The sequence below is a fragment of the Telmatherina bonti genome, assembly GCF_933228915.1.
Source record: "Telmatherina bonti genome assembly, chromosome: 9".
Lineage (NCBI taxonomy): Eukaryota > Metazoa > Chordata > Actinopteri > Atheriniformes > Telmatherinidae > Telmatherina > Telmatherina bonti.
The window spans coordinates 28,520,308-28,547,658 of record NC_136627.1 but is presented as its reverse complement, the minus strand read 5'-3'; the positions used below and the strand labels follow the sequence as shown (position 1 = coordinate 28,547,658).

Here is a 27,351-nt window from a genome sequence, read left to right as displayed (position 1 = left end):
TCTTTTCCAAAATAAGAAAAAAGTGTGTGACCATGTGGGGAAGAGTTAGACCTTCTGTTTGAATAGCTGCTCAAGCTGAAATACGTTGAGAATTATGTTGTGGAAGTTCAACACTGAAATATCCCGTTCGGGCTTTCCTGTTTGTTTTTTTCTCCCTGGAGATCCACATTTTTAAATATTTGGTCTGTGTCTTTCTTTGCTGGGTAACAGTCTGTTAACCCATTACCCTTAAAAGTATTAAACTCCACCCACCTCAGTTGTAATCTACTTGAAAAGACATTTGGGAAAGTCACTAAAAATAATTATATCATTTCACTATAATGATTTAGAAAACCATTTACTTCTGTTTTTTTCTCCATTATTCTATTAATGGACGGGCTTAAAAAAAAAAAGAAAAGATGGTAGGACAATAATGTGCTTTACAGTGCAGTTGTTATCCTGTGTTTGCATTGCTTCTGTCAAGAGTCCTTTGAGTGCATCGGTGTGGGGGTAAAATCAGGGTCAGGGTCGTGTGGCTTTTGCGTTCTTCACTCCATGGTCATCTGAGTTGACACAACAGCTGTTTGTTCTTCCACTACAACTTTGTTGTCTTTCTAGTTAGGATAAAACGTTTTTTAAGAAATTGGTGAGAGTATATCTAACGGGCAAAAGCCAGACAGTGATATACAAATTTACAATTGGATCTATAACAGGGACACAAAGGACTGCATGATAAAAAAAAAAGTTCTACGGTGCAGGTTGTCCGAGTAGTAAAACCAACATGTTTGGCATGCGTGACGTTGTACTGATGTTTGCAGACACGTGTCTCAGACTAAACTTCTCGTCAACATGCTTTACATACTACAGCTACCTGACACGCAGCTCCAACTGCTACCGTACGTTGTGAGTCTGTCTTGGTGTGTCAGCTTTCAGGCCTGTCAAAGCACACAGAGAAACTAAACTCCATGCACACTATGTTGTGTTTGTTTTACAGTAAAGCATTTAGAAATATGGAGGAGAGAGAGGAGAGAAGGGTGGAGGGGTTTAAAAGGACTCCACCCTTACCATTAGGGGGGAGAGACAGATGGCCTCTGCATGGGATACCTACAGCCAGGAGGAGAGTGGGGAAACTTGGCACTGTTAGCAGCAAGTATGAAGAACAGAGCTAGGACTCATGAACTGGAGCACTGTGACATATTATCTAAAATACTGCTGGCAAATGAAATATAAGCAGTGCGTTAAACAAAGCTGTCCTACAGTTTCATCTGAGGAATAAGCGAACTGCTGCAGAGCAGAGGAACAGGTCAGGAATATCACCATAGGTATTACTGGTTATCAATCTCACACAGTAAACACACAGAAATGTATGAGAAGTTTTGAGAAATTATGCATTTTCCTGGACATCATAATGCCTAATTCACAGAGAGGAGCTCTAAACAACGACAAGTAGGCTGCACTTTTACCCCCTTTTCCTTGAGAAACTCAAGGAAAGAATGAACTCATGGGAAGGAAATGCTTGCTCTTTGAAGAAATGCCTCATATTTGTTTCTCTCCCTTCTGACATCACTAATTGCGACAAGCTGTTTGAAAGACACAATGTTAAATCAAAACCTTCCTTTTCGCCTGGCAACTGGCTAAAAACATTCTGTATTGGCCTCTCATTGAGCCAAAATCCCCACCTACCTAGACCTAACCCAGCTTTGGCCCTGACCTCCCCAGGAGAGAGTGTCTCCTGGCTTCGGATCCTCCCAGTGAAGCCTGCAGTGCATGTCTGTGCCGTGAGAGACACGAGAAAGACCACAGCCCAAGAGATTCCCAAGCAGTAACAAAATAGACAATATGTCATGTTCATGTAGACAAACTCCATGCATAGATTATCATGTCAAACAGCACTCACGAGGGACTGACGGGAAGACCTCACAGGAGAAGAATGCAGACAAGAGATCTGTGCAGGATGGAACGTGGTTTAGGACTAAAGCAAGGGGAAGCTGAGTAGAGGATGAATAAGGACACAAAGCAAGAAATAAGGCAGTTACTGAGAGAGGGAAAGAAGTGGGATGAAATGGCAGATGAGGAGCCAGGAACTGTGAAAACTAGTGAAAAATAAGTGACTGGCCGAGCCAGTTATTATGCATGTTCTGAGATCAATTGAACTCAGACAGATAGATCATTCTTTTGTTTTTGCACGTCAGTCTACTGTTGTAAATAATGACAGGATTTTTCTTAGTTTTTTTTAAATTAATTACATCATTTATTGTGATTAGATTTTTTTTTAGGCTTTTGAGATTCAATAATAGCACTTCTTGAATCCTTTACAACTATTCTTAATGGACCAAAATTTTGGGAAGAACCACCTCTGAGAGGAATTAGGGCCCTCATACACCTATCCAACAGTCCATTGCTGGGTAAATCTGTTTCTGTGTCAGAATCTGTCATTTTTCTGCCAATTCAGATGTTTAATCTGCCTCACGTGTGTCAGTCACAGAGTTCACTCTTAATTGGCTGTTCAGGACAGCAAATTAGCATCTGACAAGAGACGACAGAACTTACTATATCGCATGCAATCTTCTTCTTTGTCATCTTTCTTTGTCTAAGACAAGTTTAAAAATCAACAACAACTTCACTTGGAGTGAAAAAGTTATAATGTGTGCCTTTTGGGGGGTCTTGGCTGCATTGCTAGCAGTTTTAATCGCGTAGAAGAAGTAGTTGCTCCAACTGGAAACAAACATCAAAGAGTCAAGATCCACAGGAACTGCAGTGGGCATCTATAAGGGGAAAAGGGAATAAGCTCTTCTTCAGAAAGGTAAGTGCTTTCATTATCTGAGATATTGTATTATATGGAAAGATGCCTACTTATTCTGTTAGTTCGGTGCTTGTTGGGTTAGACTTGAGACAGCTGATGACATAAATCATTTCAATATTTGCCAGAATAGGGGTTGCTAGACTCGCTAAACTGTGACCTTCTCACTCAGTGTTTTTTTGTTTCCTAAAGTCCCCTTGAAAACAAATAAAACCCAGCTCATGCAATTTCATAAATCTTGATGAATATCTGGATTTTTTATTTCATTTTTAAAATTTCCATTCATATCTGCACAATGCAAAAAATCTGCTGCGCAAACCCAACTACTGTGGCTTGAAAGTGAATCCATTTCCAGTCTCAGAAGACTGTAACTTTTTGTCAGCATCCTGAAAAACCAAAACTGGAGCTTCTTTTGGGTCATCTGGTTCAGTAACAAACTACTTTTGGGATTGTTCAACCAACCTAAATCCTAAACATTTTTCTAACATTTGTTTTTATTACCCATTAGCTTAATTTGGGCAAACTTTGACCATCGAACTATAAAGAAAACCCTCCTGTTAGTATTCATTACAAATAAAGTGATGAGGTGCAATGAAGATGCAAAAATCATTTTTTCTTTCTCAGTTGCTTCCTTTACTTCTGTCTTATCCTCAACAGATGTATTTCTACGTCCTGAAGCTATGAAGAAATATTTGGATTATATATGGTTGTCTGTCCCTTGCTTTAACTTCACCCTTGCTTGGTAGTGATTAAAAAAAAAAAGACTGATGGATGAAGTAACTGTGAAATTGTAGAGGAAGCGCTGCTAAAACTCAAAGCTGATTATATTCCATTTGATCATATCACACTAAAGAAAGTGGTCTGACCAAAATGGATAAAAATATTTGTGTTCCCTGAGCAGGCATATGGTGGGTTTGGCCGTGCATGTTATTCTCCTCTCTAGTGAGCTACAAACAGAGCTGGTGTGCACCAACTAGTCCTAAATCTCTTCTCTATTTCAGTGATTTTCAAGTGAGCGTAAGAGGCAGGCAAATTGAAGGGCAGGATCTCATTACTCTTTAAATGAGCAGTAATTCATACTTCTTACAGGCTTTGAAGTCAACAGTAGACCAATGAAAATGGTGACTGACTTTTCAACGTCCATCTGATTACCAAGGTCATATTTTTAAAATGTCCATACATTTAAAAAGTGCATTAGCAAATCCTAGTACAAACCTTACCCAAAACAAATCTGTGAGAGTGGAATAATACACAGTAGAGTCTTTGGATGCCGTCATCAAATAATTATATTATTATTTAATGAATTGAAGTCAAAACATTGATTTTTCCAGACAAAGTCCACACTTTGTGAAACAACTGAGAAACTTCTACCTAACTGGGATCTTATCACTCAGGTTCTGAATGTGAGGCGTAGTTAAAGACAGCAAAAGGAATGAGGTCAGGATGCCGAGTAGAGCTATTTGTTTGGCATTGTTGGTTTCTAAAGCAGTGCCCTGGGTGAACAAAAAAAAAAAAAAAAACACACAATGACTATACATCCAACACAGGCCTCCCAGACTTTTTGCTCTATTTTCCTAAGGTCTATAACTCTGTCTTAATCAGTCAGAAACAGGATAGGACAAGTGGTGTATTGCATGTTTTATAGCACGCCTTCCTCGCAAGATATATTTGTGCAGAGTGAAGAAAGCATTAGTCCCAACTCTAGCTCTAATCTACCCCCTTCCTTCCTAGCATTGTATCCTGTGAGGGTGTGAGGTTTTTTAGTGGGCTAATTGATGGTGGAGACAAACACAGGCTGACAGGCTTTTAAAAAGGGGGCAGCCAGGCCTCTTTCACATGTCACTGTCCCCTTCAAAACCTTTTTCTCTTTGCTCCCCCATAGAGATATGGACTTGCGTGCCCTTCTCATCTGAGTCACATTTGATTAAAAGATCAGCCCTTAAAAGAATAAGATCAATAGTGTTGACATAGACAGTGTCATGAGAGGTTACAACCTCTCATCAGAGTCAACTACAGCTATGCTGTAGGACTTCTGAAGGACAATGTCTGTCGATGTGTACCGAAGCAACACAAACATTCCTTCACCATCCGGTTTTGCTGTGTGGGATTTGTTGTCTTTTGTTGTGGGGATTTGTGGTATTTCAGTGGGTGCACACAATGCTACATCCTCCAAGATGGACACCAAATGTTATTTTTTGTCATCTGTTCACAAAACGTGAAAGAATAGCAAGTTAATTCAACACCAAGGATAGTAATAAAGTGCAGCATGAGAAGTAAATTTATTTTTGCCATGTTTTTTTTTAAAGAGACACAGTAGAAAGGACTTTTTTTTTATTAGAACCTAAAGAAAACAACATCACTGCCATCACTGTGCTTTTAGACTGTATAACCATAAGACATTGTCCTGACTCAAAATTTAACAACCATGCAGGCATTTTGTAATATGTAATCTAATGTTGCTCTATAAAACACTAATTTCAAACCTAACATAGACCTGAACTGATCATTGTTATTCTGATGATGTATAGTCATGTAAAACCTTGGATATTTACTCAATCAGCCATTGAATTATGTTGGCTTCACACCCAGATCTTTGCATTCAGGGATTTTCTATATACTTTTACACAGACATTCTCTTTTAAGGATTAAAAAATTTGTTTGGCTGGGATTTTAAAAATTGCCCACAATTTTGCTCTTTGTCAGCCTCAAATATGTTTATATGGCATATGCCTTATGTTTCATTCCCCGCATTTGAATTTTACTATCCACTCTCTCACAGTGTGGTGAGGTAGGGAGATGAGGCAGCCGCTGTGTAGAAAGAACAGACTGGGGTGGTTGTGAGAAACTGGGAGTTACTTTCCCTCTGAAGCCCATCAAACTTGTCCTGGTGAGAGGGCTCACAACTTTATAAGATGAGGCAAATACAAGGTAGGTCCAGATGATTGAATTAAACATCATGTGACCGCTACACTCAGCTGTGAAGTCACATCACTATTTCAAGGACAGAAAACAGTCCAATGTCTGAAATGTTCTGATGAAATGATGACACTTCAGTGTTTTGGCCACAGGCTGCATCTCATAGTTGGTATGTGAAGCTGTTCATTGCTCCACTGTGTATCCTTGGTTTAGAAAATAACTTCTTTTTCTTTTTATGTCATTTCCTGTGATAATCCAACTAATATAAAAAATATATGCCTGCATGAACACTGATCAAAAGCTGGAATTTCAAATATTAAATTAAAAATCAAATCACAATCACAGATTAGTCAGATTTTTCCCAATATTATTCAGGCCTAAATCCAAAAAAATCCTGTTATCTGATACTTCAATGGCTTAAAAAATGCAATATTTATTTAGCCTTATAGATTAATGAAATGCTCCATCTTAAACAGTTTCTTTAAGTGCATTATGCTCATAATACTACACTGCAACTCTTCACATCTTAAAGCTGTAAAGAGACATTTTCCCTGCAATTTTTACAGCACGATATTTGTAGTTTTACTTGAAAAAGGTTGTGAGCTCTTCTACTGGTGCCAATTTCAATATTAAGGTTGCAAAAGCCAAGAAAGTAAAGCACCTTTTGCCAAGACAACATCACCAACATCCAGACTATCTAACCAAAACACATCACTTAAACAGGGTTGTACTGCATGAGTTTTTTTTTTCCACCCAGAGAAGGGAAAGTAAAGTTTGGTGAAATCGTTTCCACAAAGCGACATGGACTTAAGAAAGTACTTTAGCAAAGAATAATTTACAGGTGATTGAAAAAAATGTATGGTATTTGCTCTCAGTGAAAATGTTAAATAAATGTTGCACAAACACTATGACACAAATGCATCACACAGTATCATAGAACCAGCATCCTGACCTATCACTAATTGGGTATCTGCTGCCAACATCCCAGAACAATACACGGCCAACCAAGCAAATATCATTGGGATGATCCAAATTAAAGACTAGAATGTAATAAATGTAGGTGTTCATTGGTGCTGTCCTCTTCTGGACCACTTTTATATTCCTTTTAAGAGTGCTGACTACATGAGTCAGCAAAAACAGCTTGCAGGTTGTGAGAACATGTTTGCTTTATTTGACAAGAGAGCACACTGGATTAGAATAAATGACTCTAGATTGCTAGCATACAAAACATTTAGTTTTCGCCTTCATTATCACGGGTGTGTGCACCATTGGTGTGCAGAGGGATCCTCTGCACACCCAGAGAGAAGCTGCGCAAAAACATCTTGCGCTTAACAGTTGATGAGTTAACACTAAAATGCTACTGGCTGACCAGTGTTGCTTAGTCACTCATTGTAAATTAACTTGTTTGCAGAGCTGTCTTTCACAGTTGCCCAGGTATCCACACATTACACAGCTGATATGTCAACAAGCTACACCACATGGTGTTGCATGGGAGGTTTATTATCTATTTAACTAATCCTTGTCATTTACTGTAAAACTCTACAAGTTGAACACAAATTGTTGCAAATGTCATATATACGTTTTACGTTTACTTTAGGTATTTAAATCAATTTCTTACACGGCTATAAGCTCCAGTCTACATGGTCTCTGCTTGGTTTTAAAGATTGTTTTTACTGTTTTTACATGTCTTAGTTTCCTGAAAGTCGCTAACAGACCCCATCACGACCAAAATAATATAACTTTGTATAATTATTCTTCAGCGGAACAACAATGGATCTGGTACTTCTTCGGCGATGGGGGCCTGACAAAAAAATAAAAGGTTTTGAGCTATAGACAGAAGCCACTGTCCTAGCCTGGGTCTAAATGGACTACTGTACTTTCATTAGGGCAGATCTAATGTAACATAAACATAGTTTCCCACATGTTACAGAGACCCAAGAGGGACTGTTAGTGTTTTCCTTTGAAATTACTCTCATGATTGCCCAATTTTTGATTTCTCGCAACGCCCCTTTCTCCCAACAATCCAAACCCAATGTATGTTTTTATTCATGGGCTCAACGTGATGTCAGGAATTATTATGTTTCACTTTTACAAAGATAAGAGATGCACATGGGCAGTGATCAGTACACAATTGCACCATTCAGCCACATACAGACACCGGGCATGCTCATATTTCCTTTCATGCCTATTTAATACATATTTAGTAACAGACATCTCATACAAAGAAGTAATTGTTTTAGTCCCCCAACTTTGGTCAACTTGATTTTTAAGAGCTGTCCAATCGTACGCCCACAACAGTCATCTTAAAAAGTCTTTCTTTTCTTCATACAGTAGAAAAATAAACCTTACAACACAAGTCATGACAGAATAAATATAAATACAGCATTCAGTTCACAATAACCATAATTATCAATAGCTTAATAAATTAACTGAATTATTTTAATTTTGTAGAGATGTATTGTCAGTATGACTAGTCACCAGAATCAGTTAGTTTTGAGCTTGACTGATACTAAAGATGCAAAAAATTCTAACACTATCAATGTGTAGATGCTTTCATGAATGCAGCATTCAGCTAAATGTTCTGTGTCTATCCTCCTGAGCAGTGGCTCCTTTAAGTACCCTGGAAAACCCCCACTTTCCCTGCCCAAAACCCACCCAAGAGTTTTTACAAAAACTATTACAAGTACTAGTAGATATGAAAAGGACAGTCAGAGATGGACTTCATACACACGAGTTATGTGCAGATATTTCCTTATTTATTTTTTTGTTATTTTAATATATTTTACTTGTCTTATAAATAATATCAACAACATTTGCTGCTTCGGACTTACAAGTAAACATCACTGCTGCCCTGCATGTCAGCAGTCACCACTTCACAACAGTGGGAGGAAGTTGCACTGTCTGTGTGTATCCAATGGTCAATAAAACCAGTAAGCAATTTTGTCACTGTGGTATCCCTTAAGATTATGATGTCCAGGAAGTCCATTTTCCCAGCACACCCAGTTATCCAGGCACATACTTTCACCCTGTTTCTGTCACAGATTAAAGAGGGAATCTGAATTTCCATGTACCACCCAGCGTGAACAGAGAGCAAAGTCACTTCAGAGTCTGGGGTCACTCAAGACTTCTGCTGAAAAAGTCCCAACCTATAGAAACACATCAATAATGACCTTACAGAAAAGGCAGAGATTCTTCTTGATAATAACATACCAGTTCATTTGATTTTGACAGCTGTTCTGCTAACGGTGATGCAGACATCCTATACAACTGTCATACTTTAGTCAAATGGGTCAACACTTCCTTTTAACTGAGTAACTATACAATTTCCTCCCACTTCTATTCACAGAAGATCAGTTTGCACAAAGAAAATCCAAACCAAAGTCTGCAACTCAGGTTACATGTCTGGGGTCAATTACTGTCTTCAAAACATGATAAAAGACAAATATTTTAAATGTATAAGGACTGTGCAACCCTGGTACAACAAGTCTAAGCTGTGGGGTAAGTATGCCTTTAAAATGAAACACCCTCCTCGTTGAAATGTAATGAAATCTGAGCAATATGTAATACTTAAGTACTCTGTTAGATCCCCAAGTGGAACAGGACAGTTGTTTTGTAATTCAAGCAGAAGCAAAAATAGTAACCAGGCTGAACTATCATGTTTGTTAGACGTGAGCAGCTATAAACACTCTCTGTGGCAGAGCAGCTGAACGATTGAAAAAGAGAGATGGAATACAAACATGGAATCTTTTATCAATACTGATCTAGACCAAAACCTGAATCTACGTGGTCATCTTTAATACAGTATTGATCAAGAAAAGAAAATTAGAGCAGGTTTATAATTTAAATGTAAGTAAAAGGGGGGGTGAGAACCTAAAAAACGCAGACTGTGAAATATCAATATGATCTTTTTTTCCAACACACCTGCATCCTAAACTACATCTGTGTAACAAAGACTGAATTGGAGGCCAGGTCTTCCTTTCCCTGAATTTCAAATCCCCATGTTACAAAATAGTCAGAAATCTACTTGAAATCCATCATTGTTTAAAGTCATAATATTTCCAACTGACATACAGCAACTTTAAAGCATCAGTAAAGCGAGAAATAGTTTTGTACAGCCAGTCACCAGCAAATCAATTATCTAAATAATGCATGCAGTGAACATTTCCTGTTCACTTATGGTTTGGATCCTGAGATCCACATCAAATGCTTTCTGCATTTCTGTTTCCAGTTTACACTCTGTGTTTGAGATTATTGATATCTATTTATGAAACAGAAAACACACATAATGAAGATTAGATCAACTGAAGAAGCAGATCAATTGAAGGGGAAAAACATTTTTCCTTTTTTCTGTACATCCCAGGTTTTATTCCTGAATAAAGACTGTGCAACTGGGATGTGAAAATGGGTGTAGTGTGCATGTAGCATTGGCGTAAAATCCAGGATGGACTTACTGTGCACAAGGGATGCACATAGCAGTTAGTTTCTCCTTGCTACAGTTTTAATGCATGTCACTGTTTCTTGTGTACTTCCAGATGGGACAATCTTACAGATAACAGAGCCGAGTATTTGACTGGTGGGTGTTAATAATCTCCCACTTGGGTGGTAGGGGGTGGGTCAGTGCACACAACTGACTGTGTGCCCATCCCACAGCTGAAAAGAATGAGACAAATAAGAGTGAGTGGTGAAACTCGGCCACACCTGTTTCCCATAACCTTTGTGCTCCTCTCCTGGGGGATTCAGTTGCTGACTGTGCACATCCTGAATATATACCTCTTCACTATAGACTGTAAAGTCAGAGTGTCCAAATGACCCTCACCTCAATAACACAGTCTGATCTATTCTTTTAGGGAAAAACCCTGATTCCTGAAAACAGCAGGCAAAACAAGTTTAGAAAGTTTTCCTCTGTTCATTCACAGCAGGTAATTAACCATGGAAATATCTGGAAGCCATTTATACTGTGCAGTTTCCTATGACTCAATGACTGAAACAGTGAGTTCCTGTCTATTCGAGATTTATTCAGTAGACAAGACACACTGGCACGAAACACATTGAAAAATAGTAAATCTTAAGCATTTTACCTTTTCCTCCCCATTCCAAATGGCCAAGTGATTATTTGCTGTGGTTTTAATGACAACCAACTCTCAGCATTGATCTCCATGAGATGTAGATGCGAATCACTAAATACCATCAGAGATGCAGTGATTAGCTCATGGAACCAGATGGTGAGGTTGAAGGTTAAAGCTGGCACCTTTCTATATGTAACATTTTTATTAAATCCCATCAAAATCTTGTCTGACTTCCCTAACTCCCTGTGCCACTTAGCACATCCATTATGGGAGAGGATATCAATCTTTAAAGTCAGAAAACAAAGATTAAATCTCATTAAAAAGCTAATTTAGTTCCTTGAAGCTGAAGCATGTGGAATACAGCTTGTTCCTCAGAAAGGATTAAAGCGGCAGAGAATTTGGTGAGCAGGCTGTAAAATAAGGCATTGTGCAGGCAAGACCACAACAGAATAACTTATGATGGTGTTTCTTTACTAAAATAGATAACTCAATGGACTCATTGTGACTTTTATTTTAAACATATTTGAGTAGACAGTATAGTACAACCCTTTAAATGTCTACAAAACTGCATGGGGGGGGGGGGGGGGGGGGGGGGGTCACATAAGTTCATTGTAGTTTTAAATCATTAAATTTTAAGATTTGAAACATGCCCATAAAGCTCAGAAACAATATTGATATGGTAATGTTGGGATCAGTTGGCTTCTATTATAGGCTATGTATGAATTGGCTTGAAATGATGTGTATGTAAAGTGCCCTGTGACAACATTTGTTGTGAAGTGGCGCTATACATATAAAGCTGAATTGAATTGAATTAATGTTCTGTTATGTAGAGCAGTATTGTTGATCAAACAAATTATGACTCAAGGCTGCACTGACATCGCATTGAAGCAATAAAGTGATTGCCAAAAGGTGATTTAAAGAATTATTTAGAAAGTCCTTTCCTGTTCTTGTACTTAGTCAGCAGTAAAAATAAGAAAATAAATAGAATTATTTACAACATTAACAGGTGTAGGCTCATGGTAAAACTGGAACTCATTCTCATCGTTTCTGTCAAACAAAAGATGGATGTAGCTAAGAGTTTCCATCAGTGTTGAGACTGGGACATGGAGAGAGATGTTGGTCTCAACTGTCCAATCTTTCTTATTGTCTGAGGACGGGCTCAGGTTTACCCTGGCAGAAAGGACTGTGAGGGCTCCTGAACATGCAACCAGGCAGCTATTTCATTTCATCTCAAGCTAAAAGAAATTACTTTGCTCCGAAGGGAGTCTCAGCTGTGGCTCTTACGGATAAATTGATTCGATTCTTCTCAGTCTGTTACTTTTTGTAATCAAACATCCCTGCATTTTGCTGAGCATGCAGACCCTGCATGTCACTTATGAGCAACAAGCTCCTTGCTTTGGTAAAAATAGTTTTAAAAGGAATATCTATATTTCCTGAGATGTTCCTGAGATGGATTAAAGTCACAATTGAAAAGTTGTGTAACTGATCCTTTAAAAAAAAAAAAAAAAAAGCCATCTTGGAGATTAGTAAAATAAATAAAAATAAAACTTTTAAAAAATCCTGATTGAAGAATCCTTAAAGTTTACATTAGAATAAACAGAAACGAGCATCTTTAGAGGCGCTAGCATCAGCTTTAACACTCATTATCTTTAGCTAAGTTCCAGACAAGTCCAGCGATGACCTAAAGTGGGGGTTTACAGCTGAATTCACTAATGGACCACTGGGGAATTGCCTACTATTCGCAGCCTCAGACAGTCAGTCACATCTGTTGAGGAAAAGGAAGCAAAGGGTGGAGTCAACAGAAGCTGGTGACCACAGCCTGGTGTCTGAACAGCATGCCACACAACAAAGCCCCACACTCATCCGCTGATGGCTTTCCTTCAAAAAGAAAACACTCCCTGCATTTAACATGATTAGGAGTATTCAATCAGGTCCTTAATAACTGAGATTTAGGATCAAATTAGTAGGATTAAATGGATGCGACAGCCGTGCCTAACAGATGTGCATTAAAATGCTCAAACTTACTTCAAGAAGTTTTCATGCATATTTTTCTCGAGCCTGTGTTTATGATTAACATCAGTCATTTATTAACTTTTGGCTACAAAGTGAAAACTTTTCAGTTTTTCATGTGTTAAGGTCATTTCAAGGAGATTCAAGCCAATGGTGCAAAAGTTATTGTGACAAACGCATTTTCAACATTTACATTACAATAGCCCAATAATGCCAGAAGGGGTAGTGTGTGACTGAAAGTCTATATTAAGTTATCTAACAATCCAAACACTCCCCCACCACCGTCACAGAGAGGTCTCGACCTGATCCACCCTGTGCCATGTGGTGACAAAGTTATTAACCTCTACAGGGATCAAATCTGTTCAGTCAGTGCACTGCTTTTTCTAATCTATTTCTGTTTTAGGTCTGTAATTTAGGTGGCTCCATTACTACATTATTTATTTAGATCGTGAATCATGCGGCCCCTAAAGAAGAAACCACAAAACTGTGGTCTTCAATTACAGACCTTACAGTCCTTAGCCACGCCTTGAACGAATCCCCTCCTCACAACCCCGTTGACGCTACAAGTGAATCTGGACACGACACAGTTAGGAAACCTGACTTGAAAAATATTTGTTAAAAGATGTCCTGTATCCTTCAGCCACATGAACTCCAACCATAGTCAGAAATCTGTAGAACATTTCCTGCCTAAAAAAAAAGGCAACCAAACCCATGACTGTCTAGTTTGCTTTTTGTTTTGATAATAAATTAATTTAGCTGCCTAGGTGACTGATTGGACTGCAAATCTGCATGTGTATGGTGCCAAACAGCAAGTTTGGAAGCTAATCATCTTAGATTGCAACAGTGTGTTGTTTATCAGTTCCCTGCGCTGATTTATGAACCAGTGTTTTTGTGGGTAGAGACGGAAAAAGTATGGTATGAAGAGGACTCTACAAAAACATGTGTTGCAAGTGTGTGTGAGTGTAAGCAGGAGAAATGAAGCTGATGCAGCAGTAAACAAAACACTCTAGTCACTATAAGAAAGGATTAAACCATTGCCAGAAAACTTCTTTGGGTAGGATTTCTCCGATTAAAATATTTTTCTCACTCTCTAATCATTTCAAACTGCACATCTTTGATTCGTAAAATGAAATAAGATTGCATACTGGGAAAATCTATAGACCATTTTCTACAGACCTAGTGTCTATTGTCAAAGTAGCATGGGGCAACTTTTAAAAGGCTAGTATGATTGTTATTATAGGTCAATGTCACATATCACAACTTCCTTTTTTTTTCTTGTTCTTTTCTTTTCATTGGAACCTGCTGACAGATGTGTATGCCTGAAAAAGCTTAAACTGCCCTTGCATTGATGGAAAAAACAGAAACGGTGCCTTCCTGAGTCCTATTTACTTTAGTGACCCTCTGTGTTTGTCCCCTCTTGTGGGCCGGCCATGTACTGTAATCCCTCCTCAAGGTTTGGATACAGCAAACCTCTCCAGCTGCTTCACCCGGGACAGGATGGGACTGGAAGGTGCTCTGGCTGGCATTTAGCCCAACTGCGGGTCAATACTTCCAGAGACTTTGTGACTGCAGTGCTTGTCTTGAAATATGTCTTCATTTCCCCCATCACCCCTCACGCCCAAAGCGAGGGAGTCTGCTCTGCCTCTCCCCCCTACTTGGCAAACTTTTCAGAAAGGAGCTCCTCTTAACTCACCATAACTGTCACCCAGATTACTCCATTTGGTTTCTATTTTCGTGCACTGGAAATCAGTGCAGCCTTTCAATGGGCTTGTTGCTATCTGAATGGAGAAACCAGCCGATATTTCCCTCAATGACGCCAGCAGGGGCATGATGTGATGATATACAGAGTATAGTTTGCTGGAAAGTGTGGCCATAATCACCCGTAAATCGGCGTGACGTCAAAAGTGGTATCCTATAAGAAACAGGCTGAAAAACCAACTTGGTTTAGCTTGAATGCGGCGAGAAGACGGTGCACGCGGAGTGAGTCAACATTAACTTTTGTTGCATTCAAATGGAAAAAGCAAAGCAGTTTTAGCTAACTCTGTAACCTTATATCTGATATATAAGTGTCCACAACATGAACCAGCTTCCTTAAACTTGGCTTAAAGACAAGTGAGTGAGTTTTAAGGAGTCAGTTTAGTACATAAAGACCTATGTAGTCCTGCCGTATCGATGACTGATAACGGAAAGCAGCGCCGCTGCAACTTCTGTTATCCCAAAAGTAGAATTAGCTCAACAGGAAAGAAGCCGCTAACTCACCAGAAAGACCGTAAAAGATGAGGAGAGAAGTTAAAAGTCGCATTTTGCCATTTAGTAAAGTCCTCCTGTGCGTTGATCTTTTCTCCATGACTCGTGTGATTGTGCGCCAAGGCGCTCTCGGATCCGTCCTCGTCGCTCGTCTCTGCTCTCTCTGGCTGGCTCGCGCTCCCTGGGAGCTTCTCTCCATGGCGACCGAGCCGCGTGGGCTGGACCACTGCTGCAGGACAACAAACGGCAACACACGTAACTTACGTGCTGTATGCACGCCACTCGGTCAAACCCTCGCTGATTTATTGCTTCACATTATGTGATGTGTAAGGTTAGATGTCACTATGCAGATATGGATTTATAGAGAACATAATAATCAATCATAAAATACCCATGTAGTTTTTTAAGAAGCTCTAAACAGATATTCAGGATTAGGAAAGATACATCATCTCTTAGCCACAATTTTACACTGAAGAACTGTGCAAAATTTAAGTAATCCACTTTAAAATCTAGTACAGACCTAAATGAAAACGGTTAGTGCCAGTTTTTTGGTTTTTTTTTTCTTTTGCACTGCATGCAGGGCTGGATCAAAAGTGCACGGGCCCCTTGGCCCGGAACGTTCCAGGGGGCCCTTTCCCCACCGCAGCATTTAGAAAATTGTTAATTATACACTGTGGAACAACATTTCTGACATCTGTCAGCCAGTAGTACCAATAGCAAGACACTAGACACTGTGGTGGAACTATCTGGATTTTATGTACATTTTGTTTCATGTTCCTGCGATGGACTGGCGAGCTGTACAAGGTTTACCCTGCCTTTCGCCTAAAGATAGCTGGGATAGGCTCCAGTTTTCCTGCGACCCTGAATTGGATTAAGCGGTTTGGAAAATGAATGAATGAATGAATGAATGAATGAATGTTTCATGTCCAAACTGTTGGTGTTTGCCCCCCATGTGCCCCAAGTGGGCGTAGGCCCCTGGGCCTGAGCCCATAATGTCTATTGGATAATCTGGCCTTGACTGCATACACCCAACTGACTGTTTAACCATTTTAAAGAGCTGGCCATAGTTGATTTGAAGATTTAAGAAGTCTCACAGTCTTTTGCCTTTTCATGCAATGCCAGACTGACAACATGCAGCTGAAATCAAGACCCCATGGAGGTCATACCATCTGATACGGGGCTCCTTATTTTCACACAGGATACTCACTTGTGATGCCACAGAATTAATATACAGTTGGACAGATCAAATGTCTTCCCGATGCACCACAGTAATCCAAGCTGCTTCAGCCTTTGCCCAGTATTTGAAACTATACCTAAACAGGTCATTCAAGTAACAGTTATAATCTGATTAAGTGAGTATTTGTTCAAGAATGGTGTCTTGTTAAATCATTGTCAGCTGACCTGATCACACCCAAAAACAAATACTGGATCTGGAGGTTCTTCTCATTTATTGATCACAGTCCTTGAACATGTGCTTAATCAGTCTATTTCAGGGGTATTTCTTACACAATTTACATAAAGTAAACATTGCTATCAATAATAGTTCTGAAAAGAGTATAAAATATTTGATTTTATTGTGCTTATTTCCTCACCTTTTCCCTAAAATAATGACAACGTGAAATTGCTGGGAATCCCCAGTTCCCAAGGCAATCTTGTGAAACTATGCATTACACTCAGAAATCTGCCATAAAACCAGTCATTGTTCAAGCAATTGTTTACTTTTTAAGTATGATTATGGCCTTTGCAGCATTGACTGAACTAAAAGAAAAAAAAAAAAAAAGGAAAAAAAAAGATGCATTGTGTTGTTTTAAGGAGGCAACCAAACCTTTATCTGGTTTTGGCAGGTCTTACGGGTGTCATGAGGAAAGGACCAAAAACCTACTGATTATACTGCAGCACTTCTATAATCTAAACTTAAGTTATTTATAGATCCCATTTTCCTGTACAGGTTTGGAACTGTAAGCTCATATGAATGCCGTTTCCACATTGAACTTTGGTAACGACTCTTTCAATACAAATAGAGATTCAGGAGAATGAATCACTTAGAAATCATTTTTAGCTTACATACCTAATGAAATTATGACAAAGAATGATGTATATACATACATATATACATATATATATATATATATATATATATATATATATATATATATATATATATATATATATATATATATATATATATATATATATATATGAGACTGCGCATAAAATTTTAAGATTTTGTCATAATAATTAACCAATATGTGACAGTTTTACTTAGGCAATGTGTAACCAGTGTTTGATTCTAAAACTGTGGGAAAAACAAGAAAGTCAGTATGAAAGTTAATGTAAACCCCAGGAGAACATCTAGTGAAGGACAAAGCAATCACATGCCAGCAAAGTGCTGAAAAAGAGCGCTTTCAACAGATTCAATGCAGACACACTGCGTCTATTCCATCCTAAAACAAAGTGGTAATGAAACGCTCGTGCATTGTTCTTGTCTTTGAGATAATTACAGCATTTACTCATTCAGGAATTCAACACTGCATAGTGCTGCACAGTGTTATTATCACGCACTGAAGCTTGAGCTGATAAACTTGCTCCCTCAGCAGTTTTAGGCGGACATCATATTTATTCACTGAAGATAAGCAAGAATGCTTGTCTCATTGTGCCCCCCCCCCCCCTTCAAGCTGTGCCACCGGTTTCATTCTGCAGTGACGTCCTCCAGCGCCACTCCAGGTCTACATCAGGAGACGTGAACTGTGCAGGGAGCCTCCCTCCTCCAGTGCTGCAGCTTAGCTTCACTGTGATTAAAGCATGACCCGTGATGTGTCACCACACTATACCTCCTGCTTTTATACCCTTTTGGTGGGTTATTTATACCCTCAAAGTGCCATAAATCCCCAGGTGAAAGTGCTGTCCTTTTCACCAGTCAATCACTCCTGCTGGGTCACTTTACACTAGAACAGTAACGTTGGTGTAATAAGAAGGTTGGTGTCTGTCATATCTTATTTGCTGCCACCTAACATTTAATGTGCTAAAAGCATCACAGATTTGGATGAAACTATTTCAGTGAGGCTTAATTCACACCACTGGCACAAACACATGATGCAGTATAAATGCTTAAATCTGCTCTGTGGCACTTAATAGTTTGAAAGCATTTATGGTGCGTAACCTTTGTAATTGTGGTTACCTCATTTGAGGTTTTGTGCTGAAAAAATGCTCCTCCATAGCGAAGCTGCATTGGCACCATCTCCCCTGTGACCAGTGGTTGCACATCCACACAGGCTGTCTGGGACATTTGGTTTTACAGTCTGTGAAAACAGCCTTTGTTAAACACAACATTCCTCACTAGTCACATTGGTGAGCCAGTCCTTGCACACCTCAAAACCTTCCAGGGCCTCCTCCCCCCACTCACACTCCCATCCCCTGCCAAAGCTTAGCCATCTAGATCAGGGAGAGGTCACTTCACTGCTGACACTACACACTTGTGTTTGCTGCTCCGCGTAAGTCTTCCCATTAATGAGCTCCCTCTGAAATGACCCCTTTGCAGTACATACTGACCTTTAGAAGGTATATGTGAAGTCAATTAAAACAGCATTTTTCAATTTAATGACGGATTTAGAAAGACAGAGATGTGACAACATACTTTGTTTTGAATATCTTATTTATGCAGAGATATATGAATAAGAAAAAAAGATATAGTCTTTGGTTTAGAATAATTAAAAGTCATACACACTTGTATTGAACAAATTGTGCTCAAACTAGCTTGAGGACAAAACATTACATGCCAATGTAGATATTTGCACCAGGATATGCAGCATTATCACTCTACCTGTTATGTTCTCCAACAGTCTGGGTCTCCCATGCCATTCTTTCCACACCATACCAGATAAAGCAATGCAAATATCGCCTAATTAAGGTAAAGTGTGACTAGCATGTCATTGATAAGATAAAAATAACACTGCAATAAACTTAGCAAACATGAATCTGGAGCAATGGATTTAGATCGCCATCTGCTGGAATAAAGCTTAAAGGCAAAACTGAGATTAAGGAGAAGAGCTTTATTTTATTTTTTTTCCAAATCCCAGCAAAATTGCTGTTTCAATGGGAGTATAATTATACATTATAAGTTTATGTTGGAAAATTGTTGCCAAGTAAAATGTAGCTGCAAACTCTGCACATGCATGTGAGGTCACCGCATTAATCACATTTTCAAGGCTGACCATCTGCCCACAAGTCAGCCGCTTGCTGGAAAGAAGTGTTCCAATAATGAAGTGTTTCCCATTTTAAAACCTGTCGTAAAAATATAACAACTCATCCAGTTCTTCTTGCTGCCCAGAGGCCCGCCGTCCTGTTTCCTGCTCTGTGTCAGTGTGGAAAGATGCAATGCTGCAGATGAAGTGACGACAGGGAGGGGGGGCTGAGAAACACTGTGAAAGTGCTGCAGGACAGAGTCTGGACATGGCTAATTTGCTGTGAAGGTATAGTTGCTGAGTGAAGAAGATAACAAGCAGAGGAACATCATTTTACAACTAACACAGTGACATGTAAACATTTGGCAATGAGAATAGCCAAACACCTACACACACTGTTCTTTAAAAGGTTTAAAGTCAAAGATGAAGCATATTTTAGTAAGATAAGGGTATTCTTTATATTCTGCACAATTTTACAGCAAGAAAGAATAAATAAAGCACTTTGCAGAATCTTTGGCATTCCTATAGGTTTTAGCACCTAGTAACTTTTGCTGAAGTCTCACACCTTGATTAACTTTTTGGAACAATATTTTACTTCAGTGTGAGAAAAAGACAAATAAAACCAATGAAATTCTTCACTCCTCCTTCTAAACCAGCTGAGACTCTGAATATAATTAAGAAATCACTGAAGTAGTGAAGGGCCAAGCAGGATCTGGAGGAGCATAAACACTTTCCAAAGGAGCAGCTTGCACATTGATAATGCAAATAAAAAGTTCAGGCTTGTAGTACAGCCAGTAAGATAGAGAACGTTTCTCTATCAGAAAGAATATATTTAATCATAAAGTTCTTGAAGCAAGCAGCATATGTTGAAAAAAGGAAAATTGGATAAATACCATGATATAAAAAGATAGTTGTGGCTTTTATGAGGATTACTTTAAAAGAAATAAAAATCCAGCCATGACTTTAAAGATGTTGTCATGCTACTCACAACAATACACACAAGAAAAAAAAATCTTAAAAGAACATGAAGCTTTTTACAGAAACAACAACTGAGTTGTGTTTACAAAAGCTGATATTTGCCAAAGGGTGTGGTGCTCACTTCTGACCATGTTGGGGGCCCAATTCTGGCCTCATACAATTCCTTTTACTATTTTGAGTGTAAATAAAAAGAATAAAAAAATATTTACAAAGAAATGTTATAATCAAATTTACTCTTAAAGAAATCAATCAGAAATTTGGTGCTCAAACTTTTACATCTTGCATTACTGGTGAAATGAGTCCTTAAAAATTAAAGTGTACATTAACATGACAGAGAGAGGTGGAACCTCACAAAAAAAGAGTTAGTCAACTGTGTGGTCCAGTTGGCTGTTTTGTGAAGTGGCTTCGAGCCATTAAAGAAAAGTAGAATTTCTCCCAAGATGACCACAGGGGATATTTTGTTCACATAGTTGGCATTGATGCATCTCATACTAAACATCTGTTCACAATAACAATAAAGTCAGACCAAATGTGAAAAAACTTTCACCCTTGAGCAATAAAGAGAAGTGGAAGCATAGATTTTTCTCAATATAAAATTTCTTTTCTTTGAATTGCCAGAGTTACTTCAAAAATGAGTTTTGGAAACACAAAATGAACGACGACTCACTTGTCTCTTTAATATTTCTCCCAGAATACAGGAAAAGGAGTATAACAGATTCTGGTGCTCGTCATGTCACAAGCAGGACACCGTCCTACAATTACACAGTCTTCAGTCCAGTAAATAATCTTAAGTGGCCCCACACTTTAAAGTACGATCTACATTATGGAGATACTCTCATTTTGTTTGTTTTATGTTTTTCATAGGCGGTTTATCTGCAGTTGAACTAAATTCTGAACAAATCAAACACATGTAGAAAAGAAGTTTGTGTGGTGATGATAGAAGTCAATGGATTTGGATTTATGTGAATACTAGATTCAGTCTTCTCTGAGATAAGCATCTGGCACTTCCTCCTCATCATCCCCGCTTTGTAAGGAGGCGGCATGCTGAGCCATCCTTTCAACCTCCATCACTTTAGTCTCGGCCAGCTGTTTATCTGCATCCAGGGAAAGTTTCTGGGCCTCCTCCACCTGCGACTGGGCCAGCTGAATGTTTGTCCTCACTGTGATGGACGCATGCTCCGCTCCTGAGAACACACATGGATACAAACACAAACTTTAAAGGCTGAACTCACAGCATCTCAGGTTCTGATGCTGGGTGTGGTTGTTAAGCTGATACTCATGTCAATCTCCATTTTAATTTAGTCAAAGATCCACTGAATGACCGCAAATGATCCAAACACGACCCAGAGTGCAATGCTGACAGCAGAAGCAAAGGAACAGGCAAGAAACTGAAAACTAATACGGCTGATTACAGAAGACCTGAGAAAACCTGCCTAAACAGCACCATATCTTCTACACACCTGACACATACGATGCCTCTGCCGCCATCTCACACAACCTCACTGCGGTTACCCAGGTCGACTCAAAGCGCTTGCATTCATTTTGTATGTCATTAACCTGCCAGGAATTAAAAAGAAAAACAAAACAAGTCAGGCAGAAACAGATCAACAATTTATTGCAGGGTTTACATATTATAATCTTAACATAAATGAATCAAATCAAAGCTCCCAGGAGTCATTCCAATGTCAGAGAAACTAACCTTAGCACGTTGGCTAATGATTATCTGCCACACTGAATCTTCTTCTGCTGGAGTCAGTTTTCCAAGAGAGGCCAGATAACGTCTTTGTAGGGCAATCAGTGTGTGAACAGCCTATTAGGAAGCAGAGAGCAGGGATGGAAGCAGAGTAACACAGAAGAAGATTTTTTTAAATGCTTTTTGATGAAAGGTATTGAATCAATCAGAAGAAAAAATTGTAAGATGTTTGGACTGAAAGTTGTACCAGTGATGAGGTGGATTTATGGCAGGGAAGCCCAGTTCTGGTCTTCCAGGGCCACAATCCTGCTGGTTTTTCATGTGTCTCTGTTCCAACACATCTGACTCAAACTGATCCCTCATTGTGCAGAACTTCATTGGCTGTTGGATCCATTTAATGGAACCCAGGTGTGTTGGAACAGGGACACATCAAAAACCTGCAGGACAGTGGCCCTCGGGGACCGACTTTGGGCACCCCTGGTTTATGGGTTTATACACTAACACCTTAAGTCTCCATGATCCATCTAACACTAAATTAAACAAAGTCTTAAAAGTCAGCTTTTGTTGTCAGAAGAAGTAGAAAGTAGGCAGGTTGTAGGTTATCGTGAATCTTTGAGTTTACATGTTTACAGAAAGCATGACAAACCACAGTGTCACCCCAATACATGCTGTTAATAGTACTGTAGATGTGGATGTAATAAGAATGCAAAGATGTTTCAATATTAAATCAGTATTATCCTGACTTTGCCCTGTAACCAATTAGATTTCTTTATTTATGTTTAATTTTCCATGCACAAAAATTTTGTGTCGTTTCAGGATTAGAATGTCATTTGTTATTAATGATTTAACAAGCTAAACTTTGAAGAAGTTATCCTGGTTTTTCTTAACATCTTTTACAAAAAATTCAACAAACTTGTTCTATAAAGGTGTATGAAATCCCTTAAGATTATGCAATGAAAGACTAAACTACTTAAAACTACCCAGCGACTGTATAAACTTTATATTTCCAACCCCAATTTCAATGAAGTTGGGACGTTGTGTCAAATATAAAAAACAGAATACAATGATTTACAAATCCTTTTTAACATATACTGAATTGCATTCTCTAAACAGACTAGATATTTAATGTTCAAATTTATCAACTTTGCTGTTCTTGTTTTAAATATTTATATATTTTGAATAAGATGTCTGCAACATGTTCCAAAAAAAAGCTGGGATTGGGGCAACAAAAGGCAGGGAAGGTTGAGAAATTCTAATAAAACAAAAACAAAACAAAAAAACATGACAGGCTAATTGGAGACAGGTGAGTGTTATGACTGGGTATGAAAGAAACATCCCAGAAAGGTTCAGTTGTTCACAGAAAGGGATGGGGTGAAGGTCACAACTTTGTAAACAACTGCATGAGCAAAAAGCAATAGTAGTAATAGAGCCTGTGACCTCAGATCCCTTAAAAACCAACAACACTGTGTAAAGGAGAATACCATTTGGGCACAGGAACATTTTAGAAAACCATCGTCAATTAACACAGAATTGCTTTTGGAAATCGTGGACATCATGTCCTTTCAGGCTACAGAGGAAAAGGATTATCCAGGATGTGAAGTTGAAAAGCCAGCATCTGTGATGATATGGGGGGGTGTTACTGCCCATGGCATGGTAAACTTGCACATCTGTGAAAGCACTGTTAATGCTGAAAGGTACATACAGGTTTTAGAGCAACACATGCTGCATCCAAGCAATGTCATTTTCTGGGACATGCCTACTTATTTCAGTAAGATGATACCAAGCCACAGTCTCCACAAGTTACAGTCCTGTGCCTTCATAGTACAAGAGTGTGGGTAGTCGTCTGGCCTGTCTGCAGCTCAGACCTGTCTTCCATTGAAAATGCGAGTGCATTACAAAATGTAGAATCCAACAGCAGAGACCCTGCTTGAGCAAGTGAAGTTGTGCATCAAGCAACAAGAATTCCACCTACAAAGCATCAACAGTGTGTCCTCAGTTCCCAAAGGTTTATTGAGTGTTATAAGGAAAGGTGATGTAACCCAGTGTCCCCATCCCAGCTTTTTAAGAATGTTTTGCAGGCATCAAATACAAAATTAGTGAATATTTGAGGAAAAAAAAAAAGTTTAAAGGACTTGCAAATCATTGTACTCTGTTTTGTTTTACACAACATCTCAATTCATTGGAATTGTGTTTCTAATTGTTTCACTGGCAAAGGAGAACATTTTTTTTTTAACATTCAGCTTAACATTTAGGATGAAATCACACAAGAACAAGAAGACAAACCTTAGAGTACTCTATCAGGGCATCTATGAAAGCCAAAGTGGTCTGTGAGAGAAAAGTGCTCGAGCTGTCTGTCACCAGAGAGGCTGCTCGTCTGATCAGGGAGTCATGAGAAAGGTTTTCCACCTACATCAGATAATAACACTGTAAATTCATAATGCTGTGAATTAAAAAGGGGTTGTAAACTCTGTGAAGGGACAGACTCACCTCTCTGAAAGGTACAGCACAGAGACCGCCGCCCACAGCTAAAGACGCCACAGCTGAGTGAAGAATATTTGTCCATTTGCTCAGTTTGCGGACTGATGGCTTTTTGCTGAACAGGATACGAGCAGAAATCCTGAACACAATGAACACACTTTTGAGTCAAACTTATAAAGTAGACTTATCAAATTATGCCACAAAATATAAAACAGACTGAAAGAAAACAAAATTTATTCCACTGTCAGCCTGGCTGAACATTGTTTTAGCATGATTAACTTAGGGGAAAAAACACATTGTGTATTGCAACAGCGTATATTAAAATGATTTATCTCTTAAAATATAATTAAATGAATTTCAAGGCAGATGTAAAACGACTGTCATTGACATTTGACTTCATTTACGTCCGACCTAAAGAAACTGAAGTACGCCACTCCTCTCCCGAGCGCGGCCATGTTGGTCCGCCACCATAAAAAGCTCTCGCCACGGAACAAAGGTTCCTACGCATCATCATGAAATTACTGCGGTCAGCTGGTAACTAAACTAAACTAAACTAAAAATAAAATAAAATAAAATGAGGTAAACAAAACTAAACTAAAATAAAATAGAATAGAAAAAAATTTCCACCTCTATAATAAAATATGAATTTAGGAATGAGTAAAATCCTTGTTTGCACTGTTTCCATGAGCTTTCTCCTCTGGGTGGCTGGGCACTCCCTGTCTCTCAAATGCTCTGAATTTCGTTGTTATCAGAAATACTGGAGTGGGCCATTTATAATTTTGACTGACCTTTAAGGGCTCTTGGATATCTATCTTCACATTAGTTAGAAAGTGTTAAATATTCACTTCACAGAACAAAAACAAGTCAATAATAACGTTATAAAGAAAAAGATTCACAGCCCATTTGTAAGTAATTGCATCCTTTCCATTGTGTACAGCATATTTTATTGATTTTAAAATAAATACTCCGATATCCATGGTATACATAAAAATGCACAGTAAATGTCTGAATTGTATGTCTGATGTTGGCTAACAGGAAACTATAAATTACAGTCACACTTCACCATCATCTTTAAACATTCAGTTTATATAATTTATCTATTCTTGAATTCAGTTTTTCCCCCGACAATGTTAAACAATTATTTTTAAGGCATTTTAATGCTTGGTATTGCATTCTTTCATTTGTTCTTGTCAGTTTCTTCAATTTCTGAATAATTCATTTCTTAATTTCTGTCAAATCTGCCAAATCCCCTTTCCCTATTTTTATTATGGACAATTATATCAAAATTTTAAATTCCACTTGCCAGTTGTGTCTTTTTTTTTTTTTTTTTTCTTTTGAGATTTTTTCATATCCTTTGGTCTAAATTTCCAACTCAAACTGATCAGTCAGATATTGATCATATCTACTGAAAGATCAGTGGTTAATTTTGGTTAAATTTCTGGTTAATACATTTGGACATAGGTTTGTGTAAGCAGTTTTTTATGTACACTTTTTTAAACTTCTTTTTGTGTTTCTCACACCATACACATTCTATACTTGAAAATGCTGACAGTCTTGTACTCAGACCAAAGCAGACCACAAAATGCTTCTCTCTAGTGATGAATTAACTTTATGATTTGGTCCTCATAGTAAAGTGTGTGATTTAGGGAGCTTCAGTAATCGCTACTTTTAATAAAATGCTTTATGTGCCCAGTAACAAATGATTACTGGGCCTTGCACAAAATTTATCATAAAAAGCTGATGGATGAAATCAAATCAAATTAAACATTAGTTTTAAATATTTTAAAGAAATGCTGTGGGCAAGGGAGCAAATTCTGTGCAGATTTTGAGGCACTTGGCCTCATCTTACAGACGAGTCCCAGTTAAGACCTCCAACTTTTTACCATCAGTAAAAGACGTAAATGGCAGAGCAGAGCAATTGTTTTTACTTATCTCTTTTTGCGACCATTTTGATAGATTTTTGCTCAGTTTGATTGAGTTGATACCACTTAATGATTCTCTGTTTTGCTCTGTTTTTTCTATTAGTAGTCCACTGATTTACCTTTTTAATGATATATTTCATGTTACTTGGTAATACAAAAGAAATTCCTCACAAGCATTATTATTTCCATTTGAAATCTCAGGCATGTAAAATGAAACAATGCAAATGTGAGGCCTTTGCACGGCACAGAGATTGAACAATGAGGAGACTGAATTAACAAGCAATTTGGATGGCGGGATGACAGGACAGAAACTGCTGATGTTACAGAGTGAAGAAGGGAACTGTGTTTATTCATGGTTTAACTCTAACTGCAACAGCATAACATATACAAGTTAAATAAAGACATACTGCACCATTTCCTAATACCACAAATTCATAGTCTGTCTTGAAATAATATCTGTAGATACAGACTGTTTTCCATGAAAAATACGGGACAGTGGTGACTGATAATAACTTCCTGTTCCATGGGGAAGGTCTTTTACTGGAAACCATTTGATTGATAACATTCTGTAAACTGATGTATAAATGTTATTCACGTTCTGACCAAGGTTGAAATGAATGTGTACCGTCCAGTTGCCAGTGGCTATAGCAACGACAATATGTTGAGAAGTAGATGTTCGTGTGAAGTTTGGCAGACATAGGAGGATGTTTGGACAGATGAAATCATTTCCTAAGAAATAGCTCCTCAGCTACCCAGAGGAGCGGCTGAGGAAATAAATATCAGTTTATAAAAATGCATGTAAGTCTTACTGTTAAAATATAAAGATAAGAAAGACTCATCACTCTGTGAAGGAATATGTTGACAAATACTGTATGCTGTAAATAGGCTCTCTGTCTTATGACGAAGTGGCAAACAGTGTAGAGTATGCCCTGCTTCTCTCCCAGAAGTTTCTGAAATATGCAGTGGATGAGGGATGGAGACCTTTGAATTGTTGGGGATTGTAATCATCCACAGTATATCATAAAACAGATACTCTCTCCATCCAACACAAACATCAGATAACAAACATGTTGTTTAAAAG

General features: G+C 38.4%; 2 protein-coding genes across 2 annotated transcripts in view; both read right to left on the bottom strand.

Moving 5' to 3' along the window:
- nectin3a (nectin cell adhesion molecule 3a) overlaps nt 1-15,166 on the bottom strand; it is a 34,721-nt gene extending 19,555 nt beyond the window's left edge. The window contains exon 1 of the mRNA XM_079245786.1: nt 15,031-15,166. Within this exon, the coding sequence (XP_079101912.1) occupies nt 15,031-15,118 (88 nt within the window). The 5' untranslated portion in view covers nt 15,119-15,166. The remainder of the gene's footprint in view (nt 1-15,030) is intronic.
- Nucleotides 15,167-20,829: 5,663 nt separating this feature from the next.
- Nucleotides 20,830-24,843, bottom strand: LOC306760779 (diablo IAP-binding mitochondrial protein-like). The gene is made up of 6 exons (XM_079246766.1): nt 24,760-24,843; nt 24,358-24,487; nt 24,154-24,276; nt 21,877-21,987; nt 21,638-21,734; nt 20,830-21,361 (listed from the first exon to the last, which is right to left on the bottom strand). The coding sequence occupies exons 1-6, from the start codon at nt 24,801-24,803 to the stop codon at nt 21,153-21,155; spliced, it is 714 nt and encodes a 237-aa protein (XP_079102892.1). The 5' UTR covers nt 24,804-24,843; the 3' UTR covers nt 20,830-21,152.
- Between the last annotated feature and the right edge of the window lie 2,508 nt (nt 24,844-27,351).

Excerpts from the sequence above, each read along its gene's own strand:
- LOC306760779 (XM_079246766.1), bottom strand. The coding sequence starts at position 24,803 with ATGGCCGCGCTCGGGAGAGGAGTGGCGTACTTCAGTTTCTTTAG. Across the intron at positions 24,277-24,357 it reads GTGCTGTACCTTTCAGAGAG|GTGGAAAACCTTTCTCATGA; the intron begins GTGAGTCTGTCC and ends TATCTGATGTAG. Across the intron at positions 21,362-21,637 it reads AGAGGCATCGTATGTGTCAG|GAGCGGAGCATGCGTCCATC; the intron begins GTGTGTAGAAGA and ends GTGTGTTCTCAG.